At 25.9% G+C, this 20,646-nt stretch overlaps 2 protein-coding genes and 3 long non-coding RNA genes across 5 annotated transcripts in view; 2 read left to right on the top strand and 3 right to left on the bottom strand.

Moving 5' to 3' along the window:
- The window catches only part of LOC126355112 (uncharacterized), a 165,988-nt gene that overhangs the window by 64,867 nt on the left and 80,475 nt on the right, over positions 1-20,646 (bottom strand). The gene's annotated exons all lie outside the window — the stretch shown is intronic.
- LOC126355104 (NADH-ubiquinone oxidoreductase chain 5-like) overlaps positions 1-20,646 on the bottom strand; it is a 111,605-nt gene that overhangs the window by 25,293 nt on the left and 65,666 nt on the right. The window lies entirely within an intron of this gene.
- On the bottom strand, positions 2,464-14,091 carry LOC126355111 (uncharacterized). The gene is made up of 2 exons (XR_007565443.1): positions 14,003-14,091; positions 2,464-2,516 (listed from the first exon to the last, which is right to left on the bottom strand). It is a non-coding gene; the product is annotated as an uncharacterized LOC126355111 (long non-coding RNA).
- On the top strand, positions 2,515-14,701 carry LOC126355108 (uncharacterized). Its single transcript, XR_007565440.1, has 2 exons — positions 2,515-2,598; positions 14,085-14,701. It is a non-coding gene; the product is annotated as an uncharacterized LOC126355108 (long non-coding RNA).
- Positions 6,353-7,515, top strand: LOC126355102 (NADH-ubiquinone oxidoreductase chain 5-like). The gene has a single exon (XM_050005294.1). The coding sequence runs from the start codon at positions 6,930-6,932 to the stop codon at positions 7,479-7,481; it is 552 nt and encodes a 183-aa protein (XP_049861251.1). The 5' UTR covers positions 6,353-6,929; the 3' UTR covers positions 7,482-7,515.

The raw sequence follows: 20,646 nt of genomic DNA, 5'->3' as shown, positions 1-20,646 counted from the left end.
TCGATGCTATTGCTTGGACAATAAAATATTTAATTGATGATTCATTTATTATTATATTTTTATTTTTGTTAGGAGCGGAATAAATGAAAGTAAGTTGATCTCAAGTCTTATTCAAACCCCAAATCAGGAATTTGATGAAATGGACAGGATCGTTCCTATCATTAATGTTGATAGGAAGAGAAGTTTTGTAGAGTTGTTGGTCATTAAAAAGGAGAGGATTGATACCTCTATAAATGGGGTATGAACCCATTAGCTTGTTTAGCTTACCTTTTTACATTAAGGTGTATGATGCACGTTAGTTTTTGATACTAAAGGAGGTAGTTTAATTCTATCTTATGTAATTTTAATGAAGGTAATTTTATTTACTTTTTACCCTATCAAGGTAACCCTTTAATCAGGCACTTCATTTATTTAATATATAAATCGAAAGTTTTTTTTGAAATTCTTTTATGTATTATTTTGTATAATTAGGATTAATTTATCCTGCTCATTTTATTTTTTTATATATATATATATATATATATATAATAAATAATTTATATTAAAATATTACATTTAAATGAAATTAAAGTATTATAAGTTCATCTTACCATTATCAATTGATTATTTTAATGCAATTATTTACCTAGGATTATAGCTACTTATGTTTTTAGCTTAAAATAGGTTATTATAATATAATATATATAATAATATGTAATTTAATATTTAATATTATTATAATTGTATATAATAAATAAAATTATTAATTTAAATATAAAATATTATAATTAATATAAATAATTATATTAATTATAATAATATAATTATGTAAATTATCTATAATTAGATTATTTAACTAATATATATGAAAGTTAACTTAATATAAAAAAAGAATTCATATTAATAACATATTATATTAAATTACATAATTGTATAAAATATACTTATTATATTATTTAATCTTTCTTTATTTATTAGTGAAAAGAAAGATTAAATAAGAAAGAATATAATACATTTATTGCTATACATGTTCCATATTAATCTTTAATTATATATAATAGAGAAGTTGTTGTGGTCATACATAGGGGCGTTTCTTTTTTTTTTGTTAATGTTTGTGGTTTTTTTCTTTTTTTTTCTTTAAATATTAGAATATTTTATTTTTTTCCTGAATTAATAGATTTAAAATTTTCTTATTTTTTAATTTTAAAAGTTTTATTCTTGCTTGTTTATTCACTTTTTCTTTGTATTATATGTAAGTTTTGTTAGACTAAATGTTCTTTTTGCAGTAATTTGATTTAATTATCAAGTGATTTTGGATTTAGCAATTGATTTAGTATCGGCATAATTCGTGCCAGCAGCCGCGGTTATACGATTGATACAAGTGAATATTATTGGTTAAAACAGTTGTTTATATTATTAGGGTTGAAATATAAATTTGTAAGGTGAAATGTTAAAATTTATTTGTGGCCCTTATTATGAATCTGTGAAATTTAAATAATAAACTAGGATTAGATACCCTATTATTTTAAATGTTAATTATATTCTTTTTAGAGTTATAATTCTTAAGATTTATAATTATAAAATATTTCAGGTCAAGGTGCAGCTTATATTTAAGAGGAGGTGGGTTACAATAGATTTTTGTTTATAACGGATTTGATAGTGAAATACTGTTAATGAAGGTGGATTTGATAGTAATTTAATTTATTTAATTTAACTGATATTGGCTCTGAGATGTGTACACATCGCCCGTCGCTCTCATTATTGATTATTCTATTTTATTTTAAAGTAGCTTCAATTTAGATGAGATAAGTCGTAACATAGTAGATGTACTGGAAAGTGTATCTAGGAAGAGTTTCAAGATATAACTTATTAGTAAAGTGTTTCATTTACACTGAAAATTTTTCTGTGCAAATCAGGATATCTTGATTATTTATTTTATTATATTTATTTTTTGTTTATTTAATTATTTAATATAAATAATTTTATTGTATTTTTGTCTTAGTATATTTTATAGAATTGATTTTTTAAATTATAGTTTATTGGTAATGTAAGTGTTTTATGAAATATTTTTTTAAATTTTTTTAAGTAGATTTTATTTATTGTACCTTTTGTATCAGGGTTTATCAAAATTTTAGTATTTATTTTACTTGTCTCGATTTGGGTTGATTTATAAATAATTAATAGATAATGTATCATAATTATTATTAAATTATTTATAGAAATGAGATGTTAATCGTTTCCCAATTAAGAAAAAATTTAATTTTTTAAAGTTATTTGTTTTTATTTAATTTTTTAAGTAAAAATATTAACTTATTTATTCTTTAAGGGATAAGCTTTGAAGTTAATAACCTATAATTTATTTTATAGTAATATAATAGTAAGCTTTAAACCAGCTATCTTTAAGATTACGTTTTAGTTCATTATTTTTTATTTTGATTTTATAAATATTTTAGGTTTTTTATTAAGATTATTAACTTAATTTTAAAATTTTTGTAATAATGATAGAATTAGTATATTTATTTGTATGAAATTTTTACCTTGTGAACTTATTATAAGGAACTAGGCAAAATTGATTTCCGGCTGTTTATCAAAAACGTGTCCTCTTGTTTATATTTTGAGGTCTGGCCTGCTCACTGAGCGTATTTTTAAAGAGCCGCGGTATTTTTACCATGCAAAGGTAGAATAATCATTAGTCTCTTAATTAGTGGCTGGAATGAATGGCTTGACAAGAAATCAACTGTCTCTTAATAAATTTTTGAATTTAACTTTTGAGTCAAAAGGCTTAAATTCTTCTTTAGGACGAGAAGACCCTATAGAGCTTGACATTTTACTTTTGTATAGTTTTTTGTTTGTCTTTCTATATTTAATGATGATGTTTTGTTGGGGTGACATGAAGAATAGATAAACTCTTCATTATTATATCATTTATTTATGTTTGTTATTTTGATCCATAATTTATGATCATAAGATTAAGTTACCTTAGGGATAACAGCGTAATTGTTTTTGAGAGCTCATATCGACAAAGCAGATTGCGACCTCGATGTTGGATTAAGAAAAATTTTGGGTGCAGGAGCCCAATGATTAGGTCTGTTCGACCTTTAAATTCTTACATGATCTGAGTTCAGACCGGCGTGAGCCAGGTCGGTTTCTATCCTAAGATTGTTAATCCATATTAGTACGAAAGGACCATATGGTTAAAATATTTTTTGTTATATTGATTAATATTAATTTATTTACTATTTTGACAGATTAATGTGTTGAATTTAGAATTCATTTATGTAGATTTTTTCTACAAATAGTATTGATACTTTATGATTTATTTATATTTATTTTGAATTTTCTTTTATTGGTTATTTGTGTTTTAATTAGTGTTGCCTTTTTAACTTTATTAGAGCGTAAGGTTTTAGGTTATATTCAGATTCGAAAGGGTCCAAATAAGGTAGGTTTTGTTGGAATTCCTCAGCCATTTAGAGATGCTATTAAGTTAATTTGTAAGGAGCAGCCAATTCCTATTATATCTAATTACCTACTTTATTATTTTTCCCCTGTTTTTAATTTAATGATTTCTTTAGTCGTTTGAGTAATTTTTCCTTATTTAACTTATATGTGTTCTTTTTCTTATGGATTTTTATTTTTTTTATGTTGTACTAGATTAGGTGTTTATACTGTTATAATTGCTGGTTGTTCTTCTAATTCAAATTATTCATTATTAGGTTCTCTTCGTTCTGTTGCTCAAACAATTTCTTATGAAGTTAGTTTAGCTTTAATTTTATTGTCTTTAATTATTTTAATTGGTAGTTTTAATATGTTTGATTTTATAAACTATCAGCTTTATTGTTGATTTATTATTATTTCTTTTCCTTTAGCTTTAGCTTGTTTTGCTTCTTGCTTAGCTGAAACTAATCGTACTCCTTTTGATTTTGCTGAAGGGGAATCTGAGTTAGTTTCAGGATTTAATATTGAGTATGGTGCGGGTGGTTTTACTTTAATTTTTTTAGCTGAATATACTAGAATTGTCTTCATAAGAATGTTATTGGCTTTAATTTTTTTGGGCGGTGATTTTTATTCTTTTATATTTTTTATTAAGCTTGCTATTATATCTTTTGGTTTTATTTGGGTTCGTGGAACATTACCACGGTTCCGTTATGATAAATTAATGTACTTAGCTTGAAAAAGTTTTTTACCTTTATCTTTGAATTTTTTTATTTTCTTTGTTGGTTTAAAGATTTTATTTATCTCATTTGTTTAGTGAAATTTTTTGAGAAAAGTTAATAGAAGAGTTAAACTTCTAATTTTATGTTTTCAAAACATATGCTTTTCCTAAGCTAATTAACTTTATTCCTTAATTAATTTATCTCATGCGTTTGCGACATGGACATTAATTAAGAAATATGTGAAGTAAATAATTGTTAAGATTTGACCTGTTATAATATAAGGTTCTTCAACAGGTCGTTTACCAATTCACGTTAGTAAGCATACAACAACTACTATAATTCAGAATAAAATTTGATTAATAGGGTAAAATTGAATGCCTCGGAATGGTGTTTTATTATAAAATGGTAAAATTATTAAGATTCTAATTGATAAAAATAATGCAATAACACCTCCTAACTTATTAGGGATAGATCGTAGAATTGCATATGCAAATAGGAAATATCATTCTGGTTGAATGTGAACTGGTGTTACTAATGGGTTGGCAGGTACAAAGTTATCTGGATCTCCTAATAGGTAAGGATTAATTAAACATAGTATAATTAATAATGATGTTATTATTACAAATGTAATAGAATCCTTAAAGGTAAAGTATGGATGGAATGGAATTTTTTCAATATCTCCATTTAGTCCAAGAGGATTATTAGATCCTGTTTGGTGAAGAAAAAATAAATGAATTGCTGCTATAGCAGCAATAATAAATGGTAATACAAAATGGAATGTGAAGAATCGATTTAATGTTGCATTATCAACAGCGAATCCTCCTCATACTCATTGGACTAAATCTGTTCCTAAGTATGGGATTGCTGATAATAAATTAGTAATTACTGTTGCACCTCAAAAAGATATTTGGCCTCAGGGTAAGACATATCCTATAAATGCAGTTGCTATAACTAAAAATAAAATCACTGTACCAATTATTCAGGTATGTATATATATATAAGATCCATAGTAAATTCCCCGACCTACATGTAAGTAAATACAAATAAAAAATATAGGTGCTCCATATGCGTGTAAGGTTCGGATAATTCAACCATTATTTACGTCTCGGCAGATGTGTACTACACTACTGAATGCTATTTCAATATTTGATGTATAATGTATAGCTAAAAATAGTCCAGTTACGATTTGAATTACCAAACATAACCCTAATAGGGATCCAAAATTTCATCAAAATGAAATATTTGTTGGGGCAGGTAAGTCAATTAAAGAGTTATTAATAATTTTAATTAAAGGATGTCTTAATCGTAAGGGTTTATTCATTAGTAATTATCTTATTTTACGAATAGGTCCCTGATTAATATTGGTGATTTTAACAACTGCTAGTAGTGCTAAAAATAAATAAATTATTATTATTATTGTAATAATGAATGTTGGTCTATTATATAATTTTTCTAAAGATATTGTTATTTCTTGATAATTGATTGAATTATCAATATTTATAGTTTCGGTGTTTTTGAAAAAGTCTATAAATATATATATATCTAGAATAATTAATATTAATATGATAAATACTCACATTATTAATATAATAATTATAGTGATTGATTTAGGCTGAAATATTTCGTTTGATGCAATTCTTGTAATGTAAATAAATAATACTAGTATACCACCAAGAAATGTTAAAAATAAAATATATGATAATCAATATCTTTCTATTATTGTTCCTGTTATTAATCCAACTAGGAAGGTTTGAAGGATAATAAAAAGCATTATTGATATTGGGTGTCTTAATTTAATAAAATTAATATTTATTACATTTGATAATGATATAATTATTATTTTGATCATTTCAGGGGTTAGTTTATTTAAAATACCGGTTTTGGGGACCGATGATGGAAGCTTTTCCACCTCTGAAGTTTTAAAAGTGGGGGCTGGACTTATTTCCGGTTTACAAGACCGGCGTTTTTTTTAAACTATTAAAACTAATGTTTATATTCTCTATTTTTACTTCTTTATTGATTTATTTTGCTGGTGTTTATGTTTTTTCTTCTAAACGTAAACATTTATTAATGGTTCTTTTGAGATTAGAATATATTGTTCTTTCTTTATTTATGTTAGTTATTGTTTTTCTTATTGAGTTTGATTATGATTATTTTTTTCCTGTTATTTTTTTAGTTTTTTCTGTTTGTGAGGGTGCTCTTATTTTTATATCTTTTGTTATATATATTTCTTCTTTGGTTATTTATTATAGAGAGGATTATATATCTGGTGAAAAGAATATAAATCGTTTTATTATTATTGTTTTAATATTTATTCTTTCTATAGGTTTTTTAATTATTAGTCCTAATTTAATTAGAATTTTATTAGGTTGAGATGGTTTAGGTTTAGTTTCTTATTGTTTAGTTATTTATTATCAAAATGTAAAATCTTATAGTGCTGGTATATTAACTGCACTTTCTAATCGTATTGGTGATGTTGCTATTTTAATTTCTATTGCATGAATGTTAAATTTTGGTGGTTGAAATTATATTTATTATTATGATTTTATTTCTAATTCTTTTGAAATAAAGCTCATTACTATATTAATTGTTTTAGCAGCTATAACTAAGAGAGCTCAGATTCCTTTCTCTTCATGACTTCCTGCTGCTATAGCAGCTCCTACTCCTGTTTCTGCTTTAGTTCATTCTTCTACTCTTGTTACTGCTGGTGTTTATTTATTAATTCGTTTTAGACCAATATTGGATACTTATAATTGTGGTTGATTTTTACTTTTAATTGGTTGTATAACTATATTTATGGCTGGATTGGGCGCTAATTTTGAGTTTGATTTAAAGAAGATTATTGCTCTTTCTACTTTAAGACAACTTGGTTTAATAATAAGAATTTTGGCTATAGGTTATCCAAAGCTTGCATTTTTTCATTTATTGGCTCATGCTTTATTTAAGGCATTATTATTTATATGTGCAGGTTCAATAATTCATAATTTGAAGGATTCTCAGGATATTCGTTTTATAGGATCAATAGTTAATTTCATACCTTTAACTTCAGTTTGTTTTAATGTTTCTAGTTTATCTTTGTGTGGAATACCTTTTTTAGCGGGATTTTATTCAAAGGATTTAATTCTTGAGATGGTTTGTTTAAGATTAATTAATTGTTTAATTTTTTTTCTTTATTTTTTTTCTACTGGTTTAACTGCTTCTTATTCTTTTCGTTTGTTTTATTATTCAATATCTGGTGATAATAATTTTTATTCTAGATTTTCTTTTGATGATAAGGGTTATTATATTTCATTTGGAATAATTGGTCTATTGTTTGTTGCTGTTTTTGGTGGTAGTCTTTTATCTTGATTAATTTTTCCTATTCCTCATGTGATTGCTTTACCTTATTATTTAAAGTTTTTAACTATTACAGTTGTTATTTTAGGTGCTTATTTAGGTTATCTTATTTCTAATTTTGATTTTTCTCATAATTTATTTTCTTTAAGTATACTTTCTTTTGTTAGATTTGCTGGTTCTATATGATTTATACCTTTTCTTTCAACTAAGTTTATTAGATATATTCCTTTAAAAATAGGTTATTATTCATCTAAGTCATTTGATTATGGTTGAGGTGAATTACTTGGTGGTCAAGGTTTATATAGATTATTTATTTATTTAATTGGTTATATTCAAGGTTGATATGATTCTAATTTCAAGATTTATCATTTAACTTTTATTTTTTGAATATTTATTTTGGTATATATTGTTTTTCGTTTACTTAAATAGCTTATAATTAGAGCGTGACACTGAAGATGTTAAGGAAGTATTTTTACTTTTAAGTATTTATAAATATAGATATATTATTTTTACAGTGAAAATGTAATGTTTTATTTAAACTATATAAATTTTAGAAATGTTAACGGAGTTTAACCGCTAATATAAAAAGTTAGCAGCTTTCATATTGGCTTTACATTTCCTTAATTGGAACTATTATAGTTCAATTATATTATTAACAGTAATACGCCTCTCTTTGGCTTCAATTAATAAGAATAAGGGTAGTACATACCAATCTTCCAGGTCGAAACTGACTGCAATATTTCGCTTCTTATTCTATTTAAGGTTGATTGATAATATCAATACTTTTTGAATGCAACCCAAATGTTATATTTAACTACAACCCTTTATTCTGCTCATTGTAATGCTCCTTGGTTTCATTCATGGTATAGTCCTCCTAATAGAACTAGAATAAAAAATATTGTTGATACTGTTCAGATTATAATGTCTGAAGTTTTAAAAATAATTACAATTGGTAGAATTAGTGCAATTTCTACATCAAAAATTAAAAAGATTACTGCGATTAGGAAGAATCGTATTGAGAATGGTATTCGTGCTGATCTTTTTGGATCAAACCCACATTCAAATGGTGATCTTTTTTCTCGATCATTAATTAATTTTTTTGATAGTGTTGTTGCCAGGATTATAACAATTATTGGAATAATAAATCTAATGAAAACTCTTGTTGATAGAATTAGAATTGTTTTTCTTGATTTATATCAAGCTTTCTGATTGGAAGTCAAATGTACTATTTATACTAGAAAAACAATTATCTACCTCATCAATAAATAGAGATATATAAGAATAATCATACTACGTCTACGAAGTGTCAGTATCATGCTGCTGCTTCAAATCCAAAGTGATGTCTTGGTGAAAATTGATTTATTGAGTGTCGAAGTAGACATGTTGATAAAAAGATTGTTCCAATAATTACGTGTAAACCATGGAATCCTGTTGCAACAAAGAATGTTGATCCATAAACTGCATCTGCAATGGTAAAAGGTGCTTCTCAATATTCATATGCTTGAAGTATTGTAAAGTATAGTCCTAATAACACTGTGAAGAATAATCCTTGTAGTGCTTGAGTAGGATTAGATTCCATTAAACTATGATGTGCTCATGTTACTGTTACTCCTGATGCTAAAAGAATAGCTGTATTAAGTAATGGAATTTGTATAGGGTTAAAGGGTTGAATTCCTATTGGAGGTCATAGTATTCCTAGTTCAATTGTTGGTGCTAATCTTCTTCTAAAGAATGCTCAAAAAAAAAGAAACGAAAAATAATACCTCTGATGCAATAAATAAAATTATTCCTCATCGTAATCCAATTGATACAAATCCTGTATGTAATCCTTGATATGTTCCTTCTCGTACTACATCTCGTCATCATTGAATTATAGTTAGTAGGGTAATTCCAAATCCAATTATGAATAAGTTAATATTAAATAGGTGGAATCATTTTGCTAGTCCTGATACTAGGACTATTGCTCCAATTGCTCCTGTTAATGGTCAAGGTCTGTAGTCTACTAAGTGGAATGGGTGGTTTGAGTGAGTTGTTAACATAGGTTTAATATACTTCTCTAGAATATAGAGTTCTTAGAATTGAGAAAACATAGGCTTGAATTATTGCTACTGCTGATTCTAGAATTAATAGAAGTATTTGTCCAATAATTAGTAATGAGATTAAGTTTATTGCTATAGATGGTCCTGTGTTTCCTAATAAGGTTAATAATAAGTGTCCTGCAATTATATTTGCTGCCAACCGTACTGCTAATGTACCTGGTCGAATAACATTACTAATTGTTTCAATTAGTACTATAAATGATATTAATGCAGGCGGTGTACCTTGTGGTACAAGGTGTGTAAATATATGATTAGTATGGTTAATTCATCCAAATAATATAAATCTTAGCCATATAGGTAGGGCAATTGCAAATGTTAATGCTAAATGTCTTGTTCTAGTAAAAATATAAGGGAATAATCCTATGAAATTGTTAAATAATATTATAATAAAAATTGAGATGAAAATGAATGTTGTTCCATTAAATGATTTTGGTCCAAGAAGTGTTTTAAATTCATTATGTAAGGTTAAATTTAGTTTATTTCAGATAATGTTAATTCGTGATGGTGTAAGTCAAAATAGTGATGGGATTAATAATAGTCCTAGAAATGTTCTAGTTCAATTTAATGATAAATTAAAGATGTTAGTTGATGGGTCAAATGTTGAGAATAGATTTGTTATCATTTTCAATTTAAGTTTTTTATTTCAATTGTTCCTTTTTCTGCTCTTTTAATAAGGTTAGGTTTAAATGAGAAGAAGTTTATTTGATTAAACAAGATTAATGTAGCTGAAAATATAATGAATAGTGAGAATCATATAAGAGGGGATATTTGAGGGATTTGGATATAATTTCCCCATCAGAAGTAGTCGTTAATTTACTATTATTTGGTTTAAGAGACCATTACTTACTTTCAGTCATCTGATGAATTTCAAGGTGTACTAATTTTTTTTAGTTACTTTAGATTGACACTCTAATGTTATTTATTTTAACTAACTCCTTAAATTATCTTAGATAATCACTTAATAAATAAATTTACTGAAGTTCTTTCAATTACAATTGGTATAAATCTGTGGTTTGCTCCACAGATTTCTGAGCATTGTCCAAAGAATAATCCAGGTCGATTTATTGTGAATGTTCCTTGATTTAACCGACCTGGCGTTGCATCAATTTTAACCCCTAATGCAGGAACTGCTCATGAGTGTAGAACATCTGATGCTCTTGTTAATACTCGTACTTCTGTATTTATTGGTAGGATTTTTCGGTTATCTACATCTAGTAGTCGGAATCCATCATTTTCTAGGTCTTGTTCTGGTGTTATATAAGTGTCAAATTCTACGTCTATGAAGTCTGAATATTCATATCTTCAATATCATTGTCGTCCAATGGTTTTAATTGTAATTATTGCATCTACTGAATCATCAAGTAAATATAATAGTCGTAATGATGGAAGGGCAATAAAAATTAATGTAATTGCTGGTAAAGCTGTTCAGATTGTTTCAATTAAATGTCCATGAAGTATATTACGGTTAGTATAGGCAATAAATAATATATAACTTAGGGCATAACCTACAATTACTGTAATTAATAATAATACGACCATAGTATGATCATGAAAGAATGATAATTGCTCCATTAATGGTGAAGCTCCATCTTGAAGAGATAAATTTGATCATGTTGCCATTAATAAATATTTTCTAATAAAAGGTCAAACCTTTATTTGTAGAGCTTAAATCTACTGCACTAATCTGCCATATTAGAATCTAGAGATTAATGGTAATTCTGAGTAATTATGTTCTGCAGGAGGGTTATTTTGTAGTCATTCTGTTGATCTTCTTATGTTAGCTCTAAATATAATTGCTCGGTTTGTAATCATTCTTTCTCATATAATTACAATGAATATAATGATTCCTACAATAGAAATTGTAGACCCAATTCTTGATACTACGTTTCATGATGTATATGCGTCTGGGTAGTCAGAGTATCGTCGAGGTATTCCTGCTAATCCTAGGAAGTGTTGAGGAAAGAATGTTAAATTTACTCCAATGAATATAATTGTAAATTGGATTTTTAATCATGTATTATTTATAGTTAATCCTGTAAATAGTGGATATCATTGAATGACACCTCCTATAATTGCAAATACTGCTCCTATAGATAATACATAATGAAAGTGGGCTACTACATAATATGTATCATGTAATACAATATCAAGTGATGAATTTGCTAATACTAATCCTGTTAATCCACCAATTGTAAATAGGAAAATAAATCCTAGAGCTCATAATAATGGTGGATTGAACTTGAATTTAGTTCCATATAATGTAGCTAATCATCTAAATACCTTAATTCCTGTAGGTACAGCAATAATTATTGTTGCTGATGTAAAATATGCTCGTGTGTCAACATCCATTCCTACTGTAAATATATGATGTGCTCATACAATAAATCCTATTAGTCCAATTGATAGTATAGCATAAATTATACCTAATGTTCCAAATGATTCAATTTTTCCTCTTTCTTGACATACAATATGTGAAATAATTCCGAACCCCGGTAGAATTAAAATATAAACTTCTGGGTGTCCAAAGAATCAAAATAGATGTTGATATAGAATTGGGTCACCCCCTTAAAATAGGTTATTATAATATAATATATATAATAATATGTAATTTAATATTTAATATTATTATAATTGGATATAATAAATAAAATTATTAATTTAAATATAAAATATTATAATTAATATAAATAATTATTTTAATTATAATAATATAATTATGTAAATTATCTATAATTAGATTATTTAACTAATATATATGAAAGTTAACTTAATATAAAAAAAAGAATTCATATTAATAACATATTATATTAAATTACATAATTGTATAAAATATATTTATTATATTATTTAATCTTTCATTATTTATTAGTGAAAAGAAAGATTAAATAAGGAAGAATATAATACATTATTGCTATACATGTTCCATATTAATCTTTAATTATATATAATAGAGAAGTTGTTGTGGTCATACATAGGGGCGTTTCTTTTTTTTTTTGTTAATGTTTGTGGTTTTTTTCTTTTTTTTTCTTTAAATATTTGAATCTTTTATTTTTTCCTGAATTAATAGATTTAAAATTTTCTTATTTTTTATTTTTAAAAGTTTTATTCTTGCTTGTTATTCACTTTTTCTTTGTATTATATGTAAGTTTTGTTAGACTAAATGTTCTTTTTGCAGTAATTTGATTTAATTATCAAGTGATTTTGGATTTAGCAATTGATTTAGTATCGGCATAATTCGTGCCAGCAGCCGCGGTTATACGATTGATACAAGTGAATATTATTGGTTAAAACAGTTGTTTATATTATTAGGGTTGAAATATAAATTTGTAAGGTGAAATGTTAAAATTTATTTGTGGCCCTTTTTATGAATCTGTGAAATTTAAATAATAAACTAGGATTAGATACCCTATTATTTTAAATGTTAATTATATTTACCAGGGTACTATTAGTTAAGGTCTTTAAACCCAAAGAATTTGGCGGTATCTCATTCCATTCAGAGGAACCTACCCCATGATTGATAATACACGATTTACTCTACTTAATTTATTTGTTTGTATATCTCCGTTATCAGAGAATCTTTTTAGAGTTATAATTCTCAAGATTTATAATTATAAAATATTTCAGGTCAAGGTGCAGCTTATAGTTAAGAGGAGGTGGGTTACAATAGATTTTTGTTTATAACTGATTTGATAGTGAAATACTGTTAATGAAGGTGGATTTGATAGTAATTTAATTTATTTAATTTAACTGATATTGGCTCTGAGATGTGTACACATCGCCCGTCGCTCTCATTATTGATTATTCTATTTTATTTTATTTATTTTATTATATTTTATTATATTTATTTTTTGTTTATTTAATTATTTAATATAAATAATTTTATTGTATTTTTGTCTTAGTATATTTTATAGAATTGATTTTTTAAATTATAGTTTATTGGTAATGTAAGTGTTTTATGAAATATTATTTTAAATTTTTTTAAGTAGATTTTATTTATTGTACCTTTTGTATCAGGGTTTATCAAAATTTTAGTATTTATTTTACTTGTCTCGATTTGGGTTGATTTATAAATAATTTATAGTTAATGTATCATAGTTATTATTAAATTATTTATAGAAATGAGATGTTAATCGTTTCCCAATTAAGAAAAAATTTAATTTTTTAAAGTTATTTGTCTTTATTTAATTTTTTAAGTAAAAATATTAACTTATTTATTCTTTAAGGGATAAGCTTTGAAGTTAATAACCTATAATTTATTTTATAGAAATATAATAGTAAGCTTTAAACCAGCTATCTTTAAGATTACGTTTTAGTTCATTATTTTTTATTTTGATTTTATAAATATTTTAGGTTTTTTATTAAGATTATTAATTTAATTTTAAAATTTTTGTAATAATGATAGAATTAGTATATTTATTTGTATGAAATTTTTACCTTGTGAACTTATTATATGGAACTAGGCAAAATTGATTTCCGCCTGTTTATCAAAAACATGTCCTCTTGTTTATATTTTGAGGTCTGGCCTGCTCACTGAGCGTATTTTTAAAGAGCCGCGGTATTTTGACCGTGCAAAGGTAGCATAATCATTAGTCTCTTAATTAGTGGCTGGAATGAATGGCTTGACGAGAAATCAACTGTCTCTTAATAAATTTTTGAATTTAACTTTTGAGTCAAAAGGCTTAAATTCTTCTTTAGGACGAGAAGACCCTATAGAGCTTGACATTTTACTTTTCTATAGTTTTTTGTTTGTCTTTCTATATTTAATGATGATGTTTTGTTGAGGTGACATGAAGAATAGATAAACTCTTCATTATTATATCATTTATTTATGTTTGTTATTTTGATCCATAATTTATGATCATAAGATTAAGTTACCTTAGGGATAACAGCGTAATTGTTTTTGAGAGCTCATATCGACAAAGCAGATTGCGACCTCGTTGTTGGATTAAGAAAAATTTTGGGTGCAGGAGCCCAATGATTAGGTCTGTTCGACCTTTAAATTCTTACATGATCTGAGTTCAGACCGGCGTGAGCCAGGTCGGTTTCTATCCTAAGATTGTTAATCCATATTAGTACGAAAGGACCATATGGTTAAAATATTTTTTGTTATATTGATTAATATTAATTTATTTACTATTTTGACAGATTAATGTGTTGAATTTAGAATTCATTTATGTAGATTTTTTCTACAAATAGTATTGATACTTTATGATTTATTTATATTTATTTTGAATTTTCTTTTATTGGTTATTTGTGTTTTAATTAGTGTTGCCTTTTTAACTTTATTAGAGCGTAAGGTTTTAGGTTATATTCAGATTCGAAAGGGTCCAAATAAGGTAGGTTTTGTTGGAATTCCTCAGCCATTTAGAGATGCTATTAAGTTAATTTGTAAGGAGCAGCCAATTCCTATTATATCTAATTACCTACTTTATTATTTTTCCCCTGTTTTTAATTTAATGATTTCTTTAGCCGTTTGAGTAATTTTTCCTTATTTAACTTATATGTGTTCTTTTTCTTATGGATTTTTATTTTTTTTATGTTGTACTAGATTAGGTGTTTATACTGTTATAATTGCTGGTTGATCTTCTAATTGAAATTATTCATTATTAGGTTCTCGTCGTTCTGTTGCTCAAACAATTTCTTATGAAGTTAGTTTAGCTTTAATTTTATTGTCTTTAATTATTTTAATTGGTAGTTTTAATATGTTTGATTTTATAAACTATCAGCTTTATTGTTGATTTATTATTATTTCTTTTCCTTTAGCTTTAGCTTGTTTTGCTTCTTGCTTAGCTGAAACTAATCGTACTCCTTTTGATTTTGCTGAAGGGGAATCTGAGTTAGTTTCAGGATTTAATATTGAGTATGGTGCGGGTGGTTTTACTTTAATTTTTTTAGCTGAATATACTAGAATTGTCTTCATAAGAATGTTATTGGCTTTAATTTTTTTGGGCGGTGATTTTTATTCTTTTATATTTTTTATTAAGCTTGCTATTATATCTTTTGGTTTTATTTGGGTTCGTGGAACATTACCACGGTTCCGTTATGATAAATTAATGTACTTAGCTTGAAAAAGTTTTTTACCTTTATCTTTGAATTTTTTTATTTTCTTTGTTGGTTTAAAGATTTTATTTATCTCATTTGTTTAGTGAAATTTTTTGAGAAAAGTTAATAGAAGAGTTAAACTTCTAATTTTATGTTTTCAAAACATATGCTTTTCCTAAGCTAATTAACTTTATTCCTTAATTAATTTATCTCATGTGTTTGCGACATGGACATTAATTAAGAAATATGTGAAGTAAATAATTGTTAAGATTTGACCTGTTATAATATAAGGTTCTTCAACAGGTCGTTTACCAATTCACGTTAGTAAGCATACAACAACTACTATAATTCAGAATAAAATTTGATTAATAGGGTAAAATTGAATGTCTCGGAATGGTGTTTTATTATAAAATGGTAAAATTATTAAGATTCTAATTGATAAAAATAATGCAATAACACCTCCTAACTTATTAGGGATAGATCGTAGAATTGCATATGCAAATAGGAAATATCATTCTGGTTGAATGTGAACTGGTGTTACTAATGGGTTGGCAGGTACAAAGTTATCTGGATCTCCTAATAGGTAAGGATTAATTAAACATAGTATAATTAATAATGATGTTATTATTACAAATGTAATAGAATCCTTAAAGGTAAAGTATGGATGGAATGGAATTTTTTCAATATCTCCATTTAGTCCAAGAGGATTATTAGATCCTGTTTGGTGAAGAAAAAATAAATGAATTGCTGCTATAGCAGCAATAATAAATGGTAATACAAAATGGAATGTGAAGAATCGATTTAATGTTGCATTATCAACAGCGAATCCTCCTCATACTCATTGGACTAAATCTGTTCCTAAGTATGGGATTGCTGATAATAAATTAGTAATTACTGTTGCACCTCAAAAAGATATTTGGCCTCATGGTAAGACATATCCTATAAATGCAGTTGCTATAACTAAAAATAAAATCACTGTACCAATTATTCAGGTATGTATATATATATAAGATCCATAGTAAATTCCCCGTCCTACATGTAAGTAAATACAAATAAAAAATATAGGTGCTCCATATGCGTGTAAGGTTCGGATAATTCAACCATTATTTACGTCTCGGCAGATGTGTACTACACTACTGAATGCTATTTCAATATTTGATGTATAATGTATAGCTAAAAATAGTCCAGTTACGATTTGAATTACCAAACATAACCCTAATAGGGATCCAAAATTTCATCAAAATGCAATATTTGTTGGGGCAGGTAAGTCAATTAAAGAGTTATTAATAATTTTAATTAAAGGATGTCTTAATCGTAAGGGTTTATTCATTAGTAATTATCTTATTTTACGAATAGGTCCCTGATTAATATTGGTGATTTTAACAACTGCTAGTAGTGCTAAAAATAAATAAATTATTATTATTATTGTAATAATGAATGTTGGTCTATTATATAATTTTTCTAAAGATATTGTTATTTCTTGATAATTGATTGAATTATCAATATGTATAGTTTCGGTGTTTTTGAAAAGGTCTATAAATATATATATATCTAGAATAATTAATATTAATATGATAAATACTCACATTATTAATGTAATAATTATAGTGATTGATTTAGGCTGAAATATTTCGTTTGATGCAATTCTTGTAATGTAAATAAATAATACTAGTATACCACCAAGAAATGTTAAAAATAAAATATATGATAATCAATATCTTTCTATTATTGTTCCTGTTATTAATCCAACTAGGAAGGTTTGAAGGATAATAAAAAGCATTATTGATATTGGGTGTCTTAATTTAATAAAATTAATATTTATTACATTTGATAATGATATAATTATTATTTTGATCATTTCAGGGGTTAGTTTATTTAAAATACCGGTTTTGGGGACCGACGATGGAAGCTTTTCCACCTCTGAAGTTTTAAAAGTGGGGGCTGGACTTATTTCCGGTTTACAAGACCGGCGTTTTTTTTAAACTATTAAAACTAATGTTTATATTCTCTATTTTTACTTCTTTATTGATTTATTTTGCTGGTGTTTATGTTTTTTCTTCTAAACATAAACATTTATTAATGGTTCTATTGAGATTAGAATATATTGTTCTTTCTTTATTTATGTTAGTTATTGTTTTTCTTATTGAGTTTGATTATGATTATTTTTTTCCTGTTATTTTTTTAGTTTTTTCTGTTTGTGAGGGTGCTCTTATTTTTATATCTTTTGTTATATATATTTCTTCTTTGGTTATTTATTATAGAGAGGATTATATATCTGGTGAAAAGAATATAAATCGTTTTATTATTATTGTTTTAATATTTATTCTTTCTATAGGTTTTTTAATTATTAGTCCTAATTTAATTAGAATTTTATTAGGTTGAGATGGTTTAGGTTTAGTTTCTTATTGTTTAGTTATTTATTATCAAAATGTAAAATCTTATAGTGCTGGTATATTAACTGCACTTTCTAATCGTATTGGTGATGTTGCTATTTTAATTTCTATTGCATGAATGTTAAATTTTGGTGGTTGAAATTATATTTATTATTATGATTTTATTTCTAATTCTTTTGAAATAAAGCTCATTACTATATTAATTGTTTTAGCAGCTATAACTAAGAGAGCTCAGATTCCTTTCTCTTCATGACTTCCTGCTGCTATAGCAGCTCCTACTCCTGTTTCTGCTTTAGTTCATTCTTCTACTCTTGTTACTGCTGGTGTTTATTTATTAATTCGTTTTAGACCAATATTGGATACTTATAATTGTGGTTGATTTTTACTTTTAATTGGTTGTATAACTATATTTATGGCTGGATTGGGCGCTAATTTTGAGTTTGATTTAAAGAAGATTATTGCTCTTTCTACTTTAAGACAACTTGGTTTAATAATAAGAATTTTGGCTATAGGTTATCCAAAGCTTGCATTTTTTCATTTATTGGCTCATGCTTTATTTAAGGCATTATTATTTATATGTGCAGGTTCAATAATTCATAATTTGAAGGATTCTCAGGATATTCGTTTTATAGGATCAATAGTTAATTTCATACCTTTAACTTCAGTTTGTTTTAATGTTTCTAGTTTATCTTTGTGTGGAATACCTTTTTTAGCGGGATTTTATTCAAAGGATTTAATTCTTGAGATGGTTTGTTTAAGATGAATTTATTGTTTAATTTTTTTTCTTTATTTTTTTTCTACTGGTTTAACTGCTTCTTATTCTTTTCGTTTGTTTTATTATTCAATATCTGGTGATAATAATTTTTATTCTAGATTTTCTTTTGATGATAAGGGTTATTATATTTAATTTGGAATAATTGGTCTATTGTTTGTTGCTGTTTTTGGTGGTAGTCTTTTATCTTGATTAATTTTTCCTATTCCTCATGTGATTGCTTTACCTTATTATTTAAAGTTTTTAACTATTACAGTTGTTATTTTAGGTGCTTATTTAGGTTATCTTATTTCTAATTTTGATTTTTCTCATAATTTATTTTCTTTAAGTATACTTTCTTTTGTTAGATTTGCTGGTTCTATATGATTTATACCTTTTCTTTCAACTAAGTTTATTAGATATATTCCTTTAAAAATAGGTTATTATTCATCTAAGTCATTTGATTATGGTTGAGGTGAATTACTTGGTGGTCAAGGTTTATATAGATTATTTATTTATTTAATTGGTTATATTCAAGGTTGATATGATTCTAATTTCAAGATTTATCTTTTAACTTTTATTTTTTGAATATTTATTTTGGTATATATTGTTTTTCGTTTACTTAAATAGCTTATAATTAGAGCGTGACACTGAAGATGTTAAGGAAGTATTTTTACTTTTAAGTATTTATAAATATAGATATATTATTTTTACAGTGAAAATGTAATGTTTTATTTAAACTATATAAATTTTAGAAATGTTAACGGAGTTTAACCGCTAATATAAAAAGTTAGCAGCTTTCATATTGGCTTTACATTTCCTTAATTGGAACTATTATAGTTCAATTATATTATTAACAGTAATACGCCTCTCTTTGGCTTCAATTAATAAGAATAAGGGTAGTACATACCAATCTTCCAGGTCGAAACTGACTGCAATATTTCGCTTCTTATTCTATTTAAGGTTGATTGATAATATCAATACTTTTTGAATGCAACCCAAATGTTATATTTAACTACAACCCTTTATTCTGCACATTGTAATGCTCCTTGGTTTCATTCATGGTATAGTCCTCCTAATAGAACTAGAATAAAAAATATTGTTGATACTGTTCAGATTATAATGTCTGAAGTTTTAAAAATAATTACAATTGGTAGAATTAGTGCAATTTCTACATCAAAAATTAAAAAGATTACTGCGATTAGGAAGAATCGTATTGAGAATGGTATTCGTGCTGATCTTTTTGGATCAAACCCACATTCAAATGGTGATCTTTTTTCTCGATCATTAATTAATTTTTTTGATAGTGTTGTTGCCAGGATTATAACAATTATTGGAATAATAAATCTAATGAAAACTCTTGTTGATAGAATTAGAATTGTTTTTCTTGATTTATATCAAGCTTTCTGATTGGAAGTCAAATGTACTATTTATACTAGAAAAACAATTATCTACCTCATCAATAAATAGAGATATATAAGAATAATCATACTACGTCTACGAAGTGTCAGTATCATGCTGCTGCTTCAAATCCAAAGTGATGTCTTGGTGAAAATTGATTTATTGAGTGTCGAAGTAGACATGTTGATAAAAAGATTGTTCCAATAATTACGTGTAAACCATGGAATCCTGTTGCAACAAAGAATGTTGATCCATAAACTGCATCTGCAATGGTAAAAGGTGCTTCTCAATATTCATATGCTTGAAGTATTGTAAAGTATAGTCCTAATAACACTGTGAAGAATAATCCTTGTAGTGCTTGAGTATGATTAGATTCCATTAAACTATGATGTGCTCATGTTACTGTTACTCCTGATGCTAAAAGAATAGCTGTATTAAGTAATGGAATTTGTATAGGGTTAAAGGGTTGAATTCCTATTGGAGGTCATAGT

This window comes from Schistocerca gregaria, chromosome 3 (assembly GCF_023897955.1).
Source record: "Schistocerca gregaria isolate iqSchGreg1 chromosome 3, iqSchGreg1.2, whole genome shotgun sequence".
NCBI lineage: Eukaryota > Metazoa > Arthropoda > Insecta > Orthoptera > Acrididae > Schistocerca > Schistocerca gregaria.
Note: the sequence above shows the minus strand (reverse complement) of the source record. Positions and strands in the feature narration are given on the sequence as shown.

Excerpts from the sequence above, each read along its gene's own strand:
- LOC126355102 (XM_050005294.1), top strand. The coding sequence starts at position 6,930 with ATGGCTGGATTGGGCGCTAATTTTGAGTTTGATTTAAAGAAGATTATT.